General features: G+C 38.5%; 1 protein-coding gene across 1 annotated transcript in view; it reads right to left on the bottom strand.

The window, feature by feature from the left end:
• Window positions 1–1,255: 1,255 nt before the first annotated feature.
• The window catches only part of LOC126355463 (uncharacterized), a 62,620-nt gene continuing 40,555 nt past the window's right edge, over window positions 1,256–23,320 (bottom strand). The window contains exons 2-3 of the mRNA XM_050005779.1: window positions 9,040–9,365; window positions 1,256–1,788 (exon numbers count right to left, since the gene is read on the bottom strand). Of these exons, the coding sequence (XP_049861736.1) occupies window positions 1,765–1,788; window positions 9,040–9,365 (350 nt within the window). The 3' untranslated portion in view covers window positions 1,256–1,764. The remainder of the gene's footprint in view (window positions 1,789–9,039; window positions 9,366–23,320) is intronic.

Here is a 23,320-nt window from a genome sequence, read left to right as displayed (position 1 = left end):
AGTTGGTGGTGACTTCAATCTACCTTCAATGTGTTGGCAAATATACATGTTTAATGTCAATGGTGGGCATACAACATTGTCCAAAATATTACTGAATGCGTTCTCAGAAAATTATTTTGAACTATTAAAGCAGGAGCCCACTTGAATTGTAAATCTCTGTTGGTCCATCATGGTTACGTGACATCAGCTGGTAAGATGGCAAAATGAATTGGTGAAAGTGGTTGCTTTCAGAATAAATGAAATATCTTAAAGTACATGGCTGTTTGTGAAGTTTACTGACATTGAAAAATTAAGTGTAAATGGTTGTGAAAACATATTTGACATTTTAGCAAGAAATAATTCTGAGCAAACAGGATCATCATGACAGATACAGAAGTTAGTAGCCACTAGGTTGTTGTAGTGAGACTGAATACTGCTAACATCCAAACCCATAAAAAATAAATGTAAAATACATCTACTCATATTTTTAAAAAGGAGATAAAAATTCAGTTGATGCCTTCCTAAGAGACAGTTTCCATTCATTACGATCTGACAATATTAGCATAGATTAGATGTGGTTCAAATTCAGAGGAATAGTATCGACAGTAATTGAGAGATACGTACCAAATAAATCAATAAGAGATGGTACTGGTCCCTCATGGTACACAAAATAAGACAAATATTATTGCAGAAGAAACAAAAAAAGCTTGCCAAATTCTAAAGATCACAAAACCACCCAAGAACCATGAAGTTTTACAGAAGCTCAAAATTACCACCAACTTCAATGTGAGATGCTTTTCATAGTTTCCACAACAAAACCCTATCTTGAAATCTGGCAGAAAACCCAAAGAGAGTCTGGTCATGTGTCAAGTACACCAGTGACGAGATCCAGTCAGTACCTTCACTATTGTAATGTACCCTCTTTCGTCAGGGGTGAAAATCAAATATCAAGCGACAAACTTTCAATTCATTTAAATGCTATTTCAAACACTGAGACTGTGATGATCAATTGACGACACCCCGCCAGCTTGGGTGGTCTTTATCTACAACAGACGATGTTAAGCTTAATATTGAGACAAAAGAATGATACATCACAGAATACTAAAACTAATTAAAATACCTTACCTTTAGATGCTGAATTTGGTCTCATTGTCTTGATTCTCGCCATGGTGCATTCCATCCATCTAACATTGTTAATATTAGGTCCAGGTCTTTGTGTGCTAATGAAAACTGGTACTCACTTTTTGTTCTACTATTGATTCTTCATTTTTATTAATTTAACTTTTTCACAATAATTTCCATCTTCATATCACATACTATTTATGAAACTCTCTATAGAAGACCACAGACTTCCTTCCGTACTCCCATCAACAGTCCGCCTCACAAAACCACGCTCTCCCCACAACATTCCAACTAACTCACACCAACAGTCACCTTAACAATGTCTGACTCTCTACCTTTCACACACGAATGTCTGGCTCACACTGGTGCCAACATATTCTCCAGAAATAAACAAATAAAGTTCACATTATAGAATAATATAATAAAAATGATTTGGGCAAAATTAAATACTACATACAGATGCGACTATAAGGGTGGTATCGCGCTCTTCAGTAGTCCGTTACATTACACACACCCCTCGAGATTTCATGCAAAAGTATTTTGCAAGAGATCTCAACAGATACGCAAAGCAACGAATCACTGTTGTAATCTTCAATAGTTGTCTTCTCGTCTCTTTCTGCTGGTCTTCTCCTCTTGAATTTGTCCCCTTAATCGCCTCATCTGTCAAATTATATCATGGTAATTTTCCTGAAATCATACAACATTTAATTAGTCACATATAAATACATTGGTATCTCACCCAGGATGCCTCTTCCCTACCATACTGGGTTTGATTACCAGATCAGCTAAAAAGGTTATTTTCAATTTAGTTCAGACATCTACTGAGAAATATGTGGCTAATATTTTTTTTTTATGTAAAGAGTATCATTTGAACAATCTCAGTTAAATAAGCGTCTCAGCGTCCTCATATCAATAATTTTTCCATAATGTAATGTAAAATAGCTAAAAAGTGAGAGTTTAGAAATGGCAGTGCAATGGGATCATGTTAACCCAGCCATCATCAGTGGTATCATGCTTCACTTGTACATATGAATAAAATAATTCAAATGTACAAATTCAGAGGTGGCATTGCAATGGGAATCTGTAAACCCCGTCAAATGTAGTGGGAAAATACTTTTCTCGCAAATATAAATTAAATAGTAATAAAGTGAATACATGTAAATACTACACAAAGTTTTGTGTTTGTCAGTTCCTGCATGTACTTTATCATCTAATCCTAATCCACTCCATGCTGACACTCATCCAACCTAACCTTATCTCATATTCTGTGTCTATACAAGATCAATTTCTTTCAGAGTTAGTCAGTAAAACATAAATCTGCGGAGATACAGAGCTCCATCCACATAAAAGTGTTGTTGTTTTCTCAACTGATCAGAACAGAAGCTAGCAATTGCTTGGTCAGGTCAGTTTTTCAATATAAGATAATAAAATAGCAAACACACTTCTAATCCTAAAATTCAAAGAAAATATAAATACATACATATGAAAATTCCCTCTACTCATGGCATAGGCAATGTGTAATCATGTAAAGTGTACATCTATGTACAGTGTGTAGTCCTCTCTCCATACCCAGTTCCTTTGTCACATAAAACATGTAGATTAGTTAATTATATTGAAGAATCATCCACCTTCTGCCACCAATACTCAGCCTTCAATCAATCTTGGCCATATGCATAGGACGCAAGACTAAACAGTATGCAGAAGTCCAACCAGTACCAAGGCGCACGGTGTCTATGTGTCTCCATGAGAACCACATAGTATACACAACTGTGGCAAAACAGGATCACCATCACTATTAGAGTATGAACGCTGGTTCACCCAAGATTAATTGCAGTTTTTTATCCTCATACTTCAACTCACACAGTTTGTAGTAAAGACATGTTACTCTGGTCATAACTTCTCGCAGTCACATATCCATATCGTAGCATATAAGTCACTTCACAAGTGTAAATTTGTGGTTAGTGTAGTTGCCTATGTCATAAGACATGACGTCTACTCCCCATTTAATTAACCCATACTGAGCTGACCACGCAACAAAACCAAAGTTTCATAGCTTTGTGCATAAGTAAGTGAAATAGTCAGCATTTTGATATCTGCAGTTTCAATGTATATCTTCAGTAAGTGATTAATTCCAGATTTCTAATGTCATTTAGACTGTACAGTTTTATCATATATTGACTGCTTTCACAGTTATTTCATAGATCTCAGAATCAAATCTTGACAGAATTACCTAAGTGTTTGTGTATTACAGACACAACATTGTCAGTGGCAAGGTAAGTTTCGAATGAGATGTCTCAGTGGTACAGAACAAACGCCACACCTCCGGAATTTTCACTAAGTAATAACGCAAGGCATAAAGAAATTTAAATATTACATAAAAAGGATTCATGAATAAAAGTTTACCACTGAAAAATCTCATCTACTGTTATTTCTCTCCAGTCCTATCATTGTGTTTTATGTTAGGTATTAGTAAATCAAAATTTACATTTCTAAAGTGTATGGTATCCTATTAAATCCATATATACTTGAGGTAATAGTAGATAAGCCACACAACAAGCAATGGTACAAATTATTATACACTCCTGGAAATTGAAATAAGAACACCGTGAATTCATTGTCCCAGGAATGGGAAACTTTATTGACACATTCCTGGGGTCAGATACATAACATGATCACACTAACAGAACCACAGGCACATAGACACAGGCAACAGAGCATGCACAATGGCGGCACTAGTACAGTGTATATCCACCTTTCGCAGCAATGCAGGCTGCTATTCTCCCATGGAGACGATCGTAGAGATGCTGAATGTAGTCCTGTGGAACGGCTTGCCATGCCATTTCCACCTGGTGCCTCAGTTGGACCAGCGTTCGTGCTGGACGTGCAGACCACGTGAGACGACGCTTCATCCAGTCCCAAACATGCTCAATGGGGGACAGATCCGGAGATCTTGCTGGCCAGGGTAGTTGACTTACACCTTCTAGAGCACATTGGGTGGCACGGGATACATGCGGACGTGCATTGTCCTGTTGGAACAGCAAGTTCCCTTGCCGGTCTAGGAATGGTAGAACGATGGGTTCGATGACGGTTTGGATGTACCGTGCACTATTCAGTGTCCCCTCGACGATCACCAGAGGTGTACGGCCAGTGTAGGAGATCGCTCCCCACACCATGAAGCCGGGTGTTGGCCCTGTGTGCCTCGGTCGTATGCAGTCCTGATTGTGGCGCTCACCTGCACGCATATGACCATCATTGGCACCAAGGCAGAAGCGACTCTCATCGCTGAAGACGACACGTCTCCATTCGTCCCTCCATTCACGCCTGTGGCGACACCACTGGAGGCGGGCTGCACGATGTTGGGGCGTGAGCGGAAGACGGCCTAACGGTGTGCAGGACCGTTGCCCAGCTTCATGGAGACGGTTGCGAATGGTCCTCGCCGATACCCCAGGAGCAACAGTGTCCCTAATTTGCTGGGAAGTGGCGGTGCGGTCCCCTACGGCACTGCGTAGGATCCTACGGTCTTGGCGTGCATCGCTGCGGTCCGGTCCCAGGTCGACGGGCACGTGCACCTTGCACCGACCACTGGCGACAACATCGATGTACTGTGGAGACCTCACGCCCCACGTGTTGAGCAATTCAGCGGTACGTCCACCCGGCCTCCCGCATGCCCACTATACGCCCTCGCTCAAAGTCCGTCAACTGCACATATGGTTCACGTCCACGCTGTCGCGGCATGCTACCAGTGTTAAAGACTGCGATGGAGCTCCATATGCCACGGCAAACTGGCTGACACTGACGGCGGCGGTGCACAAATGCTGCGCAGCTAGCGCCATTCGACGCCCAACACCGCGGTTCCTGGTGTGTCCGCTGTGCCGTGCGTGTCATCATTGCTTGTATAGCCCTCTCGCAGTGTCCAGAGCAAGTATGGTGGATCTGACACACCGGTGTCAATGTGTTCTTTTTTCCATTTCCAGGAGTGTACTTAAGTACTCATATTTTGTGAGTTATGCCTCAACAAAAAAACAATATATAGCATATATAAGTGTTCTAAAACTATAGTTCAGGTAAGTTTCTCACTGAAATGATAATTGTTTCACTGGTTCAAGAGTGAATGCCTGTCCAGGTATCTACTTATGTGCACAGTGCACATGTTTTTTAAACAAGATAAGACTAGTGATCTGTCTTGAAGCAACATGGCCCAATACTGCGTTTAAAGTCCATAGTTATTGGACAAGACAAAGTTACGCAATAAAAACGATAATACAAAAGTTTAAACTCCATAAGCATAAACAAGAATAGAAACATGAAAACTTCTCTCCCAAACACAAATACTTAGCATAAGAATGTGTTGGTCAGTTACTCATAAGGTCTGGTTCATAAAGGATCTTCAGTAACAAAATGTTACAAACAGTTTACACTGTGTATAATAAATATCAATAACAAATATATTAAGCATAATGTCTAAATAAATAAGCTTTTTTGAGCACAACATAGCCATATTCAAACAGATGAAGTTACACTAACACAATGATACTAAGATTAAAAATTTATATTTTCAAATCACATGACTATAAAGAAACATTTAGGTTTTGCACTCATCGTGCAAGGCAAGAGTAAGATATTCATTGTAATAACCATAAATATATACAAAGCAAAATGCAAGATTAAACAGCAAAGATACAGATCAAGACAGAGTCCAAAGTTTTCAAAATTGTGACACTGTAAACTTAGCTTGGACTTTTATAATGCTTCAACTCCGTGATGTTACGTAGACCAAAAAGTTTTCTAGATTCAGGATAGATCAACCTATAGGCATTTGGATGTGGGTTCTCAGATATCACAAATGGTCCTATATAAATATCAAAGAATTTCTTAAGTTCCCCACACACTGATTTTGACTTTTCTACTGTTTTCACTAGGACTAAATCTCCCACATTGAACTCGCACATTTTCCCCCTTATCATGTCTAGTTTCCCAATTTCCCCTTGCTTTTTCATGTTGTTCCTTACAATCTCCTTTCTTCTTTTGACATGCTGTTACATGCTGGAAACTTGATCAATTCACTAATAAGATTTGGTGGCTTTTTATCATAAAGTATCTCATGTGGAGAGAATCCTGTTGAACTGTGCTGTAAGCTATTCATCACATCTTCAAGTTTGCCAATGTAATGTATCCAAGTGTTGTGGTCAGTATGACAGTAAGTCCTAAATAATCTCCCAATTTCACGCATGTATCTTTCGGCTGGGTTGCTGGATGGGTGATAAGCTGAAATAAGTATGTGGTTGATCTCATCTCTACATATAAATGTTTCCCAACTTTTGGATGTAAATTGTGATCCGTTGTCACTAAGAATTGCCTTGGATACACCTACACATTTAAAATAGTCACGGGTAAAACATGAAATAATGTTTTTGCTAGTAGCATTCCTCAATGGGTACAACTTAATAAATTTGGAAAATAAGTCCACCACTCCAAAACATACGTAAACCCTCTTCTAGTGGTTAGCAGTTGCCCATACAAGTCAATTGCTACAACATCAAGCTGCTGTTTCGGAAGTATATTTTGCATCTGACCTCTACTCGTTTGATTGGTTACCTTGACTCTCTGACACAAGTCACAAGTGGACAAGATTTTCCTCACAGTCCTCGCCATATTGTAAAAGTAAATGTTTTCTCGAATCTTTTGCATACATTTTGCTGCCCCACAATGACCATAACTTTCATGGGTATTTTTTACAAGTAATTTGACAAATTCATATGGCCAACATAACTTCCATACCTCACTGTCTTCCTTCATCCTCCGAAATAATATTCCCCTATGAACTTTGTAATACTTTTTCTTTTCCCTTCTTTCCAATATAACTTTTGACCAGTTTCCACTCTTCATCATGATTCTGAAACCGTCTAATATCACTGCAGATTTTCACGACATCTTTCTCCTCATTTATCCCGTTTAAATACATAATTTTAAATTCATTCCCTCCTTCATCACCATTGTCACCAATAGATTCTCCCAAAGGATGCCTTGAAAGAGCATCTGCTATGCAATTTTCATCACCTTTAATATATTTGATGGTGTAGTTAAACTGCTGAAGAAAAAGTGCCCATCTCGTGATTCTACTATGGTATAATTTACATTCTTGTAAGTACGATAGTGCTTTATGATCTGAAAAGACTATCACCTCGTGACCCAATAAATAATTCTTAAATTTGGAGAAAGCCCAATGAACGGCTAATAGTTCCTTTTCTGTAATGGTGTACTGCCTCTCATGTTTCTGCAATGTCCTGCTGGCAAAAGCAATAGATCTATGTTCTTCCACCCCATTCTGACTTCTCACTTGGAAAAGGTGTGCCCCTAAACCATAGTTACTACTGTCAGTCATAATACAGAAAGGCAACCCAAAATCTGGTCTACATAAGATTTTACTATTTACCAACTGGTGTTTAATCTCTTCAAAAGCAATCTGACAATCTTTATTCCAATCCCATATAGTATTCTTTTTAAGCAAATTCCCTAAACAAGGTGCATTAAGAGCCTCAGGAGCACAATACTTCCTATAGAATCCACCCAGTCCGAGAAATGACTTTAGCTGTTTCTTATTCCTAGGTGGTGGAGATTCCCTTGCTAATGGTATTTGATGAAATCCAGAGGTCAGATCGAGGCTAGACATAAACTTTACATGTTAAAACTTGTGTAGTAATTCATCAATGTTTTCAGGATGATCAGTTTCCCTACATAATAATTTATTGAGGAACCTAGAATCTAGGACAAGTCTTAGACTATTATCCTTCTTGGCAATGGCTATGATAGGATTATTATATTCGCTATTACACCTCTGAATAACCCCCCAAGTCTGCATCTTTTCCAACTCCCTCTCTACAGCTTTCCTCCTGCTTATTGGAATCCCATAAGGTTTAATAAAAGATGGATCATGCAGTTTGAGTACAAGTTTACATTCATACCCTTTCACTCTGCCTGGTCTGTCATAAATACATCAGAATATTCCCATAAAAGTTCCATGAGATCAGATTGTTGTTCCCTAGTTAAACTCTCTGCTTCAGCAATCTTATTTCCTACCACGCTTTGATAATCTTTGTCATCAATAGAAGTCTGTTTTTCAAAAGGATCAGTGCATCTCCCATCATCTAAATAATCCACCCCCCTGATCTGATTATGACTATTACTATTCTTCTCAATGAAGCTCTCTGTATACAACTTATTTTTATTTGTTGGTTCACTAAATTTGACAGTTTTGTTTTTCCAATTAAATCCCATATCCACTTTTACTATCCAATCCATACCTAGAATTATGTCCTCACTCAGGTCCGGAATGACAAGACAACCCTGATCAAAGACCACATCTCCAACTTTGAAAGACAAAAGAATTTGACATTTTACTGTTTTACTGAATCTTCCTGTCGCTCCCCTAATTTGAAACCCAACTACTGGTAATTCTGCAAATTCATGGTTTTTATTTATCCTATCCCTTAATATTTCACTGATTCCTGATATCGGGCTTCCATTATCAATCAAACAATAACCTGTCCAATCATTAATACAAATTTGCATGTATGGGCTTCCTACAATTTCACTCTCCTGCTCACCAACATCTTCATGCATCAAGTCATCTTCTACGCTTTTAAAATTCAGATCATCATTTTGTTTGACATAAGCTAAACTATTTTCAGTCTGCACATTGTGCAGAAGCCAACTAGGATTCTCAACACAAACATAATTAGACACATTATTATTATCAGTAATCATCGGCAATTCTTTACATTTTATACCTGTTTTTGCTTTATCCCACCAAATAGGACATACCTTCTCGCAGATGGATAACAATTGTATCCAAAACATATTATGTTTATTAGCCTCATTAAGGCTGTCCCACAATCTACAAATGAACTCTTGTCCCTGGTTTCCTAAGTTAATAATTACCTTCTCTTCATTCGCAAGATTAATGTCATCCCTGTCTATCCCCTCGATTACTGGTGATATATTAACCCACGTGACTGCAGCCTCATCCTCTTGTACTGAATGATTATTTTCTCTAACACTACTACCCTCCTCCTCCATAACTACATCTGCATCATTCTTAATCGCAACAAATACTCTTATCTCACTTCTATAATCCATATCATCACTATCATCAACTGCCGCTTCCTCAGCATCATTTAACATCTCACCATTTGACTCAACTTCCCTAACCTTAGCTACTTCAGCACGACTTCTCACATCAACATCACACTCTACTTCTTCTAATTCTACACCTTATTATTCAGTACTTGATTGACATTCTCACCCACAGAAGTTTTTACATCACTCAGATCTCGATTTACTTCAATTTCATCAGAATACATTAATGCATTTATTCCGAAGGTATCATAACTATTATTAACATAAGAACAACCACCTACATCCCCCCTCACATCACTTTCTTCCTGCCTAAACAAATTATTCATTATCTCCCCACTAACCTCTAAATCTTCATTACTAATGTGTCTAGAAATATCTGTGCTCATAGCCTTCTCACTGACTTGCTGCCAAAACTGTTTATCAAATGGTCTCTTATCAATTCCCGGTGCTCTTGTCATGTTATTACTATGTCTTTCTGTAATCATTTTGCCCATACCTATTCTGATTCCACTTAGCCTGATTTCTAGCATTATATCTGTTAGTCCCAAACTGACAGGCCCTCATTGGAACGGCTCTTAGTTTAACCGGTCTTGCCCATTCCCATCTTGTCTTCTATCTGGATTTTCCCATTGTCTATTTCTGTTCCCACCATAATAATTACCTCCCTTATTCTCATGTTGACGCCAGTTGCTATTCTCTCCTCTATTGAACTCTCCCTGAAAATTACCTTGACGATCCTGCTGATTATTCCCATTATGATTATTTCGCCTACCATTATTCCCATTATTAGAATTTTGGTTCCACCCTCCATGATTTTGTTCATAATGATGCCCATTAAATCTTTTGCTTCTTTCTAATGCACGATCCAATTTCTCCACGTAATTCCAAAATTGTTCAACTGAATCATCTGGCCCATATACCAAGTCCCACTGAACTCTATTTGATAACCTCCTTTTTAGAGCGTCTATTTGCGTTAGTTCATCAAAAGGTCTGTCTAAATGCGCCAACTTTCTTAGCTGTTTCTCGCAAAATTCCCTCATTGTACCATCACATTCTTTATAATTAGCCCCATTAAGAAAATCGCTTTTGATTTTGGCCTGAACAGACGCTGAGAAAAATTTGTTCAAAAAACTTTTTTCGAATTGACTATAGGTTAAATCAGAACTGGCGGTTAGATTAGCCCACGACAATTCTTCTCCATCTAAGAATTTTTTTAACAAATTTGGTCTTTACAGTGTCACTCATTGCGAACGAAAAATTGTCACGACAATTCATAATGAAATCAACTGGGTGTAATTATCCGTCTCCCGGAAAATTACGCACGTTTGTACCTGGCTAAAATCCGTTAAATGAAGTCGCTACCGATTTCATAGCTAAATTATCCCGAATTTCATTTAATTGTTTCTGTAGCCGAACTACCTCATGCTCATTGTCTTTAATTACGTTGTTACAAGAATCTACATAATGTTCAATAATTTTCACTTTTTCTGTTACCTTGTTTTCGAACAATGACAATTTGTCATCGACATTTTTCGTATGTAAGTCAATTCTGGTAATCATTTCCCTATCTTTAATTTTTCTCTCACTCGAAAATGATTCAAAATACTTCGCGGTTTCTTCCACTTCCCGTTTGATTGTTAATTCGACTTTATTGAGTTTATCTTCGACATTGTCTACCCTATCTTCAATTTCGTCTGTGCGCTCCTCCAAACTGGTTTTCGTCTCTTTCATTTCCGATCTGATAGTTGAACATTCATTAAAGAATTCCTTAGCCAATTGGCTATTTTCTTTTAAAAGCTTCTCTTCTAAATCAGACATTTTCTTTTCCATACTTTTCGCGTTTTCTGTAATTACATTATTCAAGAAACTAAATTGTTCAGAACATTGCTTACTCAAACAACTAAACCGTTTGTTCAAAGTATCGAATTGTTCATCATTCTGTGTTAACAGTAATTGCAACATAGCGGACATATCTAATTCTTCAACCATTCCTTCCGATTTTTTACCTGCCATTTCTGTACTAGCACTTGCTTGAACACTTTCGATAGACTTTTTATCCCCCTGCTGATTTAGTTCCAACTCGTCTGTCACGGTCATTTTTAATCGAATTAGGGAACTCTTGCTCCGACAAAACGCCCAAAATGTCGATAATAAAAATAACTTGAAAGGTGTACTTATCTCGTTTTTTCCGCGTGGTCCCACGTCCGATATTATTTACTTTTCTTATTCTTGTTGGGTTGTTACTTCCATTTGTCAGTAGATTATATTTCCTTGAGATTAACATGGCGGCAAGTAGTAGTGAAACGGTTCTTAGCTCGTGTAAAAACACTTCTTTAGACGATAAAAAGTCTAGAAAGTGCGCAAAAATGTTGAAAACTGGAATCACATGCAGGGAATGCAACAATTCGTTTCATTTTCGATGTGCTAAAATTGACTCATCAGTGAAAGAAAACAACGAATTTACGACAAGCTGGAACTGCATTCAGTGCTGCCTTAAAAACTCAGGTAAAATTACAAATGCAAAAAGTTGTGACTGTAAGTGCGAATTCACAGCATTAGTTGAAGATTTAATACGTGAAATTCAGTGTTTAAAAGCTGAGGTTACATCACTAAATAAAAAGGTGAACGAAATTGATCGGCAGTGCCTGTTGAACGGTAGTAGGCCTAAATCAAAAACAAAGGAATGCTTTCCGACTATTGTAACTCAAAACAGGTATCAGATTCTTGACGAAATACCGATGTCGGAAGTTGCAGCATTAAAATCCGTGCAAACTAAAAACAACCGTGCAAACTGTAAAAAAATTGCCAGTAATAATTTCAAAAAACGCCAAGTCCCAAACTCATGTATTAATGCTAACCTAGTGAGTGAACATAAACAAATAGTTCAATGTAACGACAGTGAAGTCCGTGAAAGAAATGACAGTGTAATCCACGAAAATGTATGCAAGAAACTATTCCAAAACGGCAGTAGAAGCGAGAAGAACCAGAAGTACAAGAAGGGCCGAATTCTTATATATGGGGACAGTCATGGTCGCGAAATAGCTCAAAACATCGTGAATATCCAAGACGATTTTACAACTGTGGCTCACATTCAACCTGGTGCACCTCTTTCTGCTGTGGTGAAGCCGTGTGTGCAAGATAGTGAATCTTTCTCAGCAAATGATTATGTCGTTATCATCGGTGGTACAAATGATGTGGCTAAAAACCAAGCAAATGACGCTATCAGGCACATGAAAATAACACTCGGTAAGTTGACTGGCACGAAAGTAATTGTTGTTAACGTTCCACATAGACATGATCTAATGGACCAATCTATTGTGAACTTGGAAGTGCAAAAGACAAATGTTAGGCTTAATACAATATGTAATAAATTTCGCAATGTGTCTTTGGTAAACATCAGTAAACTAGAAAGAAACCTGCACACAACTCATGGTATGCACATGAATAAGAGAGGTAAAAAGTTTGTGAGTAAATTAATTATTAATGAAATCAGACGAAACAATACACAAAGCAGTGTAAATAAGTGCATTGCTATGGAATGGCACAACCCACCCAAACAGGACCTACCACACAAACAGCTACTGCTGACAAGCCAGGGAAACTTGTAAGCCCTGCTGGACAGCCTGGTAGCTCTAAATCTCCCTGTATGGTCCAGCAGGAGAAACTCAGCCCTAATATCATACAGCGGAACCCTTGTAGTCTTAAAAACAATCAGCCTGGTAGGGTGACACCCCCATCAAGTGTTCAACAATCCAAACTCACATTCAAATTAATTCAGCAGAACTTTCAAAGTCTTAGCAATAAGCACAATGAGTTGGATACCATTGCAGCAATTGATAACCCAGATGTTTTAGTTATAAGTGAACACTGGTACACAGATGAGCTAATCAGTGTATGTAAGCCACTCTCCATGATCTTTTGCTCTGCCTTCAGTAGAAAAGAGAAACGTGGTGGTGGGGTAGCTATCTTTGCTACCAGCAGTAGTAATTATAGTGTAATAGATGTAAGTGCTTTCAGCATTGAGGGAATAATAGAACTAGCAGCAATTAATTATAAGTGGGGGAAAGAGAACTTAATTATTATAGGCCTATATAGACCTCCATCTGGTAGCCTAGATATTTTCTTTGATGTTCTTAACGACCTGCTTGTTGACATTGACAGTAAACACTGCAGTAAAAATGGCTGGGTTAACATAATACTAACTGGAGATATAAACATCGACCTGTTGTCCAATGACTCTATCTCTAAAAAACTAATGCTAATACTAGCACAGTTTAACTTAACATTTCTGATAAATGAGCCCACTAGAGAGGTCAATAGTATCAAATCATGCATTGACAACATTATAACTAACATGTCCCACTTTACATGCAGTGCATCAGTTCTGAAGCTTGCCATTTCTGACCACCACGCAATACAGGTATTGATAGAAGCTGAAAATCCTCATGTCAATAGAAAAGAGAAACAATATGTAACAAAAAGAATCACCAATGATGACAATGTTAAAGATCTCAACAGTTTGCTGAAAAGCTTACAATGGGGTGAAAAAAACAGCATTACTTTCAGTGAATTTGCATCAGATTTTTATTATTGCTTCAGTATTTCATGCCCAGAAATGACCTTTACAGTAAATGACTGCAAAAAGAGACAAAAAAACTGGATAAATCATGAAGTAAAAACTGCAAGAGAGAAACTTAGACTTTTCCAATATGCAATGGTAAATAATAACAATAATAATAGACTAAAGGTAGAATTTAAGAACTATCATGATTATTATAAAGATCTGCTGCTAGAAACTAAAAGTAAATATGTAGCCACAATGTTAAGGAACTCTACTAACACTGGACTAGCTGTTTGGAAAGTAATAAATAGCTTTAGGGATTGTAAGGACAGATCTACTAGTAATTTTACTATAAACCATAAAGGGCGTATCATGAAACTTCAATGTCAGATTGCAAATGTTTTTAATGAGTACTTTGCTTCTGTTGGAAAATCTGTCAATGACCATTTTAAGAATCTTCAGTGTAGATATAAGGGCATTCCAATCAAACAAAGCATATACTTGGCCCCAACCAATAGCAAGGAAATCCAAACCATAGTAAGGTCATTAAAAAATACAAAATCAGCAGGCTATGATGGATTGTCTATCAGTACACTGAAAAGATGCATAGACAACATATCTGATGCCATGGCCACAGCAGTAAATGATGTAATTGCATCAGGTTGTTTCCCAGATAGTCTAAAGATAGCACAAGTAACCCCGATTTACAAGAAAGGTGATAAATCAAAAATTGAGAACTACCGTCCCATCTCAATCTTACCTGCATTTTCTAAGGTAGTTGAGAAAGTTATTTATACTAGATTAATGACATTCCTGAGTCAACACAATTTAATATTTGAAAATCAGAATGGCTTTATGAAAAACAAGTCAACTTCAGTAGCCGCAGCACAATTAATAGACAAAATAATAACTGCCATAGAGAATAAGGAGTATGTAACTGGAGTGTTCCTTGATCTAGAAAAAGCTTTTGATTGTGTCAACATCACCATATTACTTGACAAGCTATGGAACCTGGGTATTAGAGGAACTGGCTATGATCTAATAAAATCCTATATGTGCAATAGAAAACAATTTGTCTTGCTTAAAACAAAAAGTGGGTCTTTCAAATCTAAAATTACTGATATCGAATATGGAGTGCCTCAAGGTTCTGTCTTGGGACCCCTTCTTTTCTTAATTTATGTTAATGACATACAGTATTGTTCCCCTAACTGTAAAAAAATATTGTATGCAGATGATACATCAATTGTGTGTAGACACGAAGACTATGACAGTCTGGAGGTGCTGTGCAACAGTGTAACTAATGAAATAGTGAAGTATTTTAATGAAAGCCATATAAATGTAAGTGCTTCAAAGACTGCAATGATGGAATTTAACACAAGGAAACAAATAGAATTTGGTATGAAATTATCCATAGGAAATGACATTGTGAAAAAAGAAAAATGGACAAAGTTCTTGGGAATTACAATCCAGGACAGCCTCAAATGGGACATGCATATCGATTCCTTAGCCTGTAAGCTGTCGAAGAATGTATTTGCTATAAATATGATGAGCAAATATTGTAAGGATATGGGTGTACTAAAAACTGCTTATCATGCACTATTCTCATCAAATTTAAACTATGCTGTAGAAATATGGGGTGCAACAACTCAAGCCAACCTAAGCACATTATTAATACTACAGAAAAAAGTTATCAGAATTATTTGTGGTGCCAAACCCAGAGAATCATGTCGAAATCTGTTCCCAAAATTAGGAGTGCTTACCATTATAGGTTTATACATATTGAAAGTTATATTGCTCGTTAAAACAATAAATCCAAATTTCAACTGTGACCTGCACCAGTACGATACAAGGCAAAAGTTCAGATACCATGTAAATAGCCACAGAACAGCTTTATATGAAAAAAATGCACTTTATGCTGGGCTGAAGCTAGCTCATGCCCTACCAAAAAGTTTCACAACCCTTCCTGGTAACAAATTAAAAGATCAGCTAAAAAAATTCTAATTGAAAACCCTTTTTATTCCTTAGACGAGTACTATATCTATATGAAAAGTGCTTCATAAGTATGTCAAGCTCATAGTTTAAAGTAACTTACAACTAATACGATGTTGATAACAACAATATTTGTAATATTGTGATTGTATACTACCAAATGTAAAATGCATCAAATGTAAAATTTATTAATACAAACAAACCATTAGTTTTTAAATTTATAAACTGACGTATTCAGAAGAATAATCTATATGATGTCCTGAAACTGTATTATTTCTAGGGATTGTATTTGATTATTCGATGTTGAATAAATATTATTATTATTATTATTATTATTTAGATCGTTCAACTCTTCTATCTAATACATTATTAGTCCATACCTGTTAACATAAAACGAGTATCAGTCCAATAATGCAATGGATCCCGGACAAGAGCCCCCAATTGTAATGTACCCTCTTTTGTCCGGGGTGAAAATCAAATATCAAGCGACAAACTTTCAATTCATTTAAATGCTATTTCAAACCCTGAGATTGTGATGATCAATTGACGACAACCCGCCAGCTTGGGTGGTCTGTATCTACAACAGACGATGTTAAGCTTAATATTTAGACAAAAGAATGATACATCACAGAATACTGAAACTAATTAAAATACCTTACCTTTAGATGCTGAATTTGGTCTCATTGTCTTGATTCTCGCCATGGTGCGTTCAATCCATCTAACATCGTTAATATTAGGTCCGGGTCTTTGTGTGCTAATGAAAACTGGTACTCGCTTTTTGTTTTACTATTGATTCTTCATTTTTATTAATTTAACTTTTTCACAATAATTTCCATCTTCATATCACATACTATTTATGAAACTCTCTATAGAAGACCACAGACTTCCTTCCGTACTCCCATCAACAGTCCGCCTCACAAAACCACGCTCTCCCCACAACATTCCAACTAACTCACTCCAACAGTCACCTTAACAATGTCTGACTCTCTACCTTTCACACACGAATGTCTTTGGCTCACACTGGTGCCAACATATTCTCCAGAAATAAACAAATAAAGTTCACATTATAGAATAATATAATAAAAATGATTTGGGCAAAATTAAATACTACATACAGATGCGACTATAAGGGTGGTATCGCACTCTTCAGTAGTCCGTTACATTACACTATGCGATAACAATGTTGACGGTGATGCTGATGTTACAGTGCCATTAAAGCACAGTTACTAAACACAGTTTTCTGAAATTACTCCGCCAAAGAAGATGAAGTAAATATTCCACAATTTGAATCAAACACAACTGCCAACATTAGTGACTTAGAAGTAGATGTCCTCAGTATTGCAAAGCAGCTTAATTCAGCTAATTAAGGAAGACTTTTGGAACATATGCTGTGTTTGAACATTGCAAACTACCTGATGGAAAATTATTTACTTAAAAACAGATTCAGAAAACATCATTCTTAAACACAGCTAACTTTTTATTCTCACAAACAAATGAGTGCTATCAACAGAGACATCAAATTGATTTCATACTTTTAGATTTTCAGAAAGCTTTTGACACAGTTCCTCTCAAGCAACTTACAGTTATAAAAATTTTGTGCCTATGGAACTAGATTTGTGACTTCCTGTCACAAAAGTCACAGTCTGTAGTAACTGACAGAGTGTCAATAGGTGTAAAGCAAAGTGTAGGGCTATATATAGAGAGATGCTGAATAAAACACATTTGGCTGTCAAGGGAGCAATGCATGATGCCTTCAATAACTATTGTAGTAGAATATTGTCAAGTGATCTTTCACAGAATGCAAAGAAATTCTGGTCATATGCAAAGGCTGTTAGTGGCACTGAAGTTAGTGTCCACTCCCTAGTGAATGAAACAGTAACTGAAATTGAGGGTAGCAAAGCAAAGCCCATAAGCTGAAATGTTTAACTTCATTTTCAAATGTTGCTTTACAAAGGATATCCCAGGAGAATTGCGCCAGTTTAATTCCTGTGCCACTGAAAAGACAAGTGAAGTAAGTATTAGTGTGAGTGGTGTTGAGAAACAGCTGAAATCATTAGAACTGAACAGAGCTCCATGCCTCAATGGAGCCCCTGTCAGATTCTATATTGAATTTGTGGCTGAGTTAGCCCCCCTTCTAACCATAATCTCTCATAGATCCCTGGATAAAAAAAAAAAAACTGTGCCCAGTTCATGCAAAATGCACAGGTCACACCTGTCTACAGAGAAGGGTAGTAGAAGTGATCCACAAAACTACCATCTAATATCCTTGGCATCAATTTGTTGTACAATCTTAGAACATACACTCCTGGAAATGGAAAAAAGAACACATTGACACCGGTGTGTCAGACCCACCATACTTGCTCCGGACACTGCGAGAGGGCTGTACAAGCAATGATCACACGCACGGCACAGTGGACACACCAGGAACCGCGGTGTTGGCCATCGAATGGTGCTAGCTGCGCAGTATTTGGGCACCGCCGCCGTCAGTGTCAGCCAGTTTGCTGTGGCATACGGAGCTCCATCGCAGTCTTTAACACTGGTACCATGACGCGACAGCGTGGACGTGAACCGTATGTGCAGTTGACGGATTTTGAGCGAGGGCGTATAGTGGGCATGCGGGAGGCCAGGTGGACGTACCGCCGAATTGCTCAACACGTGGTGCGTGAGGTCTCCACAGTACATCGATGTTGTCGCCAGTGGTCGGCGGAAGGTGCACGTGCCCGTCGACCTGGGACCGGACCGCAGCGACGCACGGATGCATGCCAAGACCGTAGGATCCTACGCAGTGCCGTAGGGGACCGCACTGCCACTTCCCAGCAAATTAGGGACACTGTTGCTCCTGGGGTATCGGCGAGGACCATTCGCAACCGTCTCCATGAAGCTGGGCTACGGTCCCACACACCGTTAGGCCGTCTTCCGCTCACGCCCCAACATCGTGCAGCCTGCCTCCAGCGGTGTCACGACAGGCGTGAATGGAGGGACGAATGGAGACGTGTCGTCTTCAGCGATGAGAGTTGCTTCTGCCTTGGTGCCAATGATGGTCGTATGCATGTTTGGCGCCGTGCAGGTGAGCGCCACAATCAGGACTGCATACGACCGAGGCACACAGGGCCAACACCCGGCATCATGGTGTGGGGAGCGATCTCCTACACTGGCCGTACACCTCTGGTGATCGTCGAGGGGACACTGAATGGTGCACGGTACATCCAAACCGTCATCGAACCCATCGTTCTACCATTCCTAGACCGGCAAGGGAACTTGCTGTTCCAACAGGACAATGCACGTCCGCATGTATCCCGTGCCACCCAACGTGCTCTAGAAGGTGTAAGTCAACTACCCTGGCCAGCAAGATCTCCGGATCTGTCCCCTGTTGAGCATGTTTGGGACTGGATGAAGCGTCGTCTCACACGGTCTGCACGTCCAGCATGAACGCTGGTCCAACTGAGGCGCCAGGTGGAAATGGCATGGCAAGCCGTTCCACAGGACTACATCCAGCATCTCTACGATCGTCTCCATGGGAGAATAGCAGCCTGCATTGCTGCGAAAGGTGGATATACACTGTACTAGTGCCGCCATTGTGCATGCTCTGTTGCCTGTGTCTATGTGCCTGTGGTTCTGTCAATGTGATCATGTGATGTATCTGACCCCAGGAATGTGTCAGTAAAGTTTCCCCTTCCTGGGACAATGAATTCACGGTGTTCTTATTTCAGTTTCCAGGAGTGTATTTTGAGGTCAAACGTAGTTAGGTATCTTGAACAGAATGACGTCCTCAATACTAACTGGCATGGATTTCGAAAACACCAGTCATGTGAAACACAACTTGACACAGTGAAAGCTTTGGATCAAGGCAGTCACATTGATTTCTTGATTTCCAAAAAGCAGTTGACTCAGTATCACACCTACAGATACTGTCAAAAGTACAGTTATATTGGGTATCAAGTGAAATTTGTGACTGGATTGAGGAATGTTGGTAGGGAGAATGCAGCGTGCTATCTTGGATGGACAGTCTCTATCAGATTTAGAAGTAACTGCAGGAGTGCCCCAGGGAAGTGTGTCGGAACCCTTGCTATTCATGTTGTGTATTAATGACCTTGCAGACAATATTAATAGCAAAAATTAGGATTTTTTCGAATAATGCAGTTATCTACAATGAAATACACTGTCTGAAAGCAGTTACAAAAATATTCAGTTACATCTTGATAACATTTCAAAGTTGCACAGAGATTGGAAACTTGCTTTAAATGTTCAGAAATGTAAAATTTTGCACTCCAAAAAACGAAAAACCATATTATCCTATGACTATAATCTCAATGACTCACTGTTGGAATTCAGTTACCTGGATGTAATACTTTGTAGGGATATGAAATGAATTGATCACATAGGGTAAAGCATGTAGTAGATTTTGGTTTATTCATAGATTCCAGGCGAACTGCAGTCTACAAAGGAGATTGCTTACAAATCACTCATGTGACCAGTACTAGAATACCGCTCAGGTGTGTAAGACCCATACCAGATAGGTCTGACAGGGGATACTGATTATAAACAGGGAAGGCCAGCACAAAGGTCACAGATTTGTTTAATCGAGGGAGAGTGTCACAGAGATAATGAAGGAACTAAAATGGAAGATTGTTACTATCCTAAGAAAGGCTATTAATGAAGTTTCAAGAACTGACATTAAATGATTATTCTAGGAACATAACAACCCTCCATTTATCGCTCACATAGGGGTCATGAAGATATGACTAGAATAGTGCACATGTGGAGGCATTCAAACAATTATTCTTCCCGTGCTCCATATGTGAATGGAACAGGAAGAAATCATAATAACTGGTACAATGGGATGTATCCTCTGCCATACAACTTGTGCTAGTTTGCAGAGTATAGATGTAGATGTAGAAAGCCATCATGTAAAACAAAAGTACAATCTAGCACTCACAAAGGAAGTGTTATAGGCCCTCTCCTGTTTCTGATATACATAAATGATTTAGGAGTGTAGTTTCAGTTCTCTGAGACTGCAAACGTGTGTGCAAGTTGCATCTGCATGAGCGTGTGTGTGCGTGTGGGTATGCTGACAAAGGCCTTAATGGCTGAAAGCTACAATTGTGTGAATCTTTTTGTTGTGCCTATCGTGACTCAGCATCTCCCCTATACGGTGAGTAGCAACGTTCCTTCTCTGGTATTGTTAAATGATTTAGGAGATTGTTTGCAGATTATTCTGTCATTTACTGTTTTATAAACTCGCCATATGATCAAAATCAACTGCAAAAATTATTTAGAAAGTATATCTGTATAGTGTGCAAACTGGCAATTGAATCTAAATAATGGAAAGTGTGAAGTTATCCACATGAGTGTTAAATTGAACCTGCTGCATTTTGGTTACACAAGAAATCACAAAAATTTAAAAGCTTTAAATTCAGCTAATTACTTAAGGACCACAATTATGAATAACTTAAATTTGAATGACCACATTAGATAATGTTGTGGGCAAAGCAAGCCAAAGACTGTGATCCATTGGTAGAACACTTAGAAAATGTAATAGATCTACCATGCTTGTCTGCCCTCTTCTGGAGTACAGCTGTGTGGTGTGGGATCCACATCAGATAGGATTGATGGAGAACATCAAAAAAGTTCAAACAAGGGCAGCTTATTTTGTATTATCACAAAATAGGAGGTAAATTGCAAAGAATATAATATGCAAATTGGGATGGCAATCATTAAACAAAGGTGTTTTTCATTTTGGCAGTATCTTCTCATGAAATTTCAAAATTGAATTCCTGTTCAGGGCGTGAAAATATTTTGTTGGTGGTCACTCACATAGGGAGAAATAATCATCATAATACAATAAGAGAAATCAGGGTTCACACAGAAAGACTTAAGTATTCTTTTTCCCCACATGCTGTTTGAGAGAGGAACAGTAAAGAAATAGCTTGAACAGTCCACCACTTAATTGTGAATTGTAATGTAATCATGTAGATGTAGATGTAGGTGCACTATCCCTCATTCATCTACAGGTGGATGGTTACCCTCCTGAAATTTTGACTGAGCAGGGTAGCGCAGTGGTTAGCACACTGGACTTGCTTTTGGAAGACAATATTTCAAACCCATATCCAGCCATCCTGATTTAGGTTTCCCATGATTTCCTTAAATGACTTAAGGCAAATGCTGGGATGGTTCCTTTGAAAAGGCATGGCCAATTTCCTTCTCTATCCCTCCCTAATCTGAGCTTGTGCTCTGTCTCTCATGACCTCACTGTCAATGGGACATTAAACCCTAATCTCCTCCTCTTCCTCAAATTTTGTGTTTTATTTTGACTATGCAGTTTTCATAAGTGTAATATAGCAACAGTACATAATGCAGAAGAGGAATTGACATTTTCCCAGCGCACACAAGTAATAGAAAAAGTTAACAGTACACACAAGTGGAAAAAAAACATGTTCCCATCATGTATTTTTATGACTGCCAGATCTGTCATTTGGATACAGGGAAGACATGAAGCGGAGGTGACAAAGAAAAGTACAGGGGTAAAAGAAGCAATCTCACAACATTATGTTATGAGAAATACAATGAATGAAATGAAATAAGCCTGTGGTATTGTTGGCCGAGAGGACCCATGTGGGGAATTTTGGTCGCTGAGTGCAAGTCCTATTTCAGTCAATGCCACACTGGGTGACTCACATGCTGGTGATGAGGACGAAACAATGATGAGGACAACACAACACTCAGTCCATGAGTGGAGAAAATCTCCAATCCAGCCGGGAATCAAACCCGGGCCCACTGCATGGGTGGCAAGCACTTTATGACTCAGCTAAGCAGGTGGACAATACAATGAATAGTAAGAAGTAACACACAATTATAGAAGTCAAACTGAAATTTCAAACGGACCAAGAAACAGGAAAGTCAAAGCTGAGACCAAAAGACTGGAATATGTTACTATGAGATAATTAAAGACACAAAGAACCTTTAGAACATGGGGCATCAAAAAATCAGATGCAACATTAAGCTTAACTCCGTTCTTTTTAACCAGTTTCAAAGAACATTGTGTAGGGATACAACATCACATACAAACAATGCAACCTAGCCTATGGTGGCAGCATTTCTCCATTCGCCAAATGACTGAAAAGTGGTAACCACCATACCCACGAGGTACCAAATTCATCGATAGCACACAGAAATCTGACATTAAACATTGGCCCCTGTGTTGGCTAACTACACATAAAATTAATTACTTCAAACTCACAAAAAAATAAATGATGTAGTACGGAATGAGAATGGGTGTCATTGTAAAAATTAATAACAAGTACCTGTGGTATCACAAAGAGATTTATTAACTAATATCAAGTTCAAGAGAGAACAAACATATAAACAGAAACTCCAACTGTAACACTTCATTAAATGAACTCAGGCTGGTTGGCAATAGACTTAGGGGGACCTAACTGGAATTTATGTGTAAATGAGACTGGCTACTGTGAGTGAAAGGATGCCAGTCTAGACAAGCACACTCTGCTGTATCGTTCTACTGATTGGTCTCTTGCG

The sequence above is a fragment of the Schistocerca gregaria genome, chromosome 3, assembly GCF_023897955.1.
Source record: "Schistocerca gregaria isolate iqSchGreg1 chromosome 3, iqSchGreg1.2, whole genome shotgun sequence".
Classification (NCBI taxonomy): Eukaryota; Metazoa; Arthropoda; class Insecta; order Orthoptera; family Acrididae; genus Schistocerca; species Schistocerca gregaria.
This window is presented reverse-complemented; position numbering and strand designations above follow the sequence as displayed.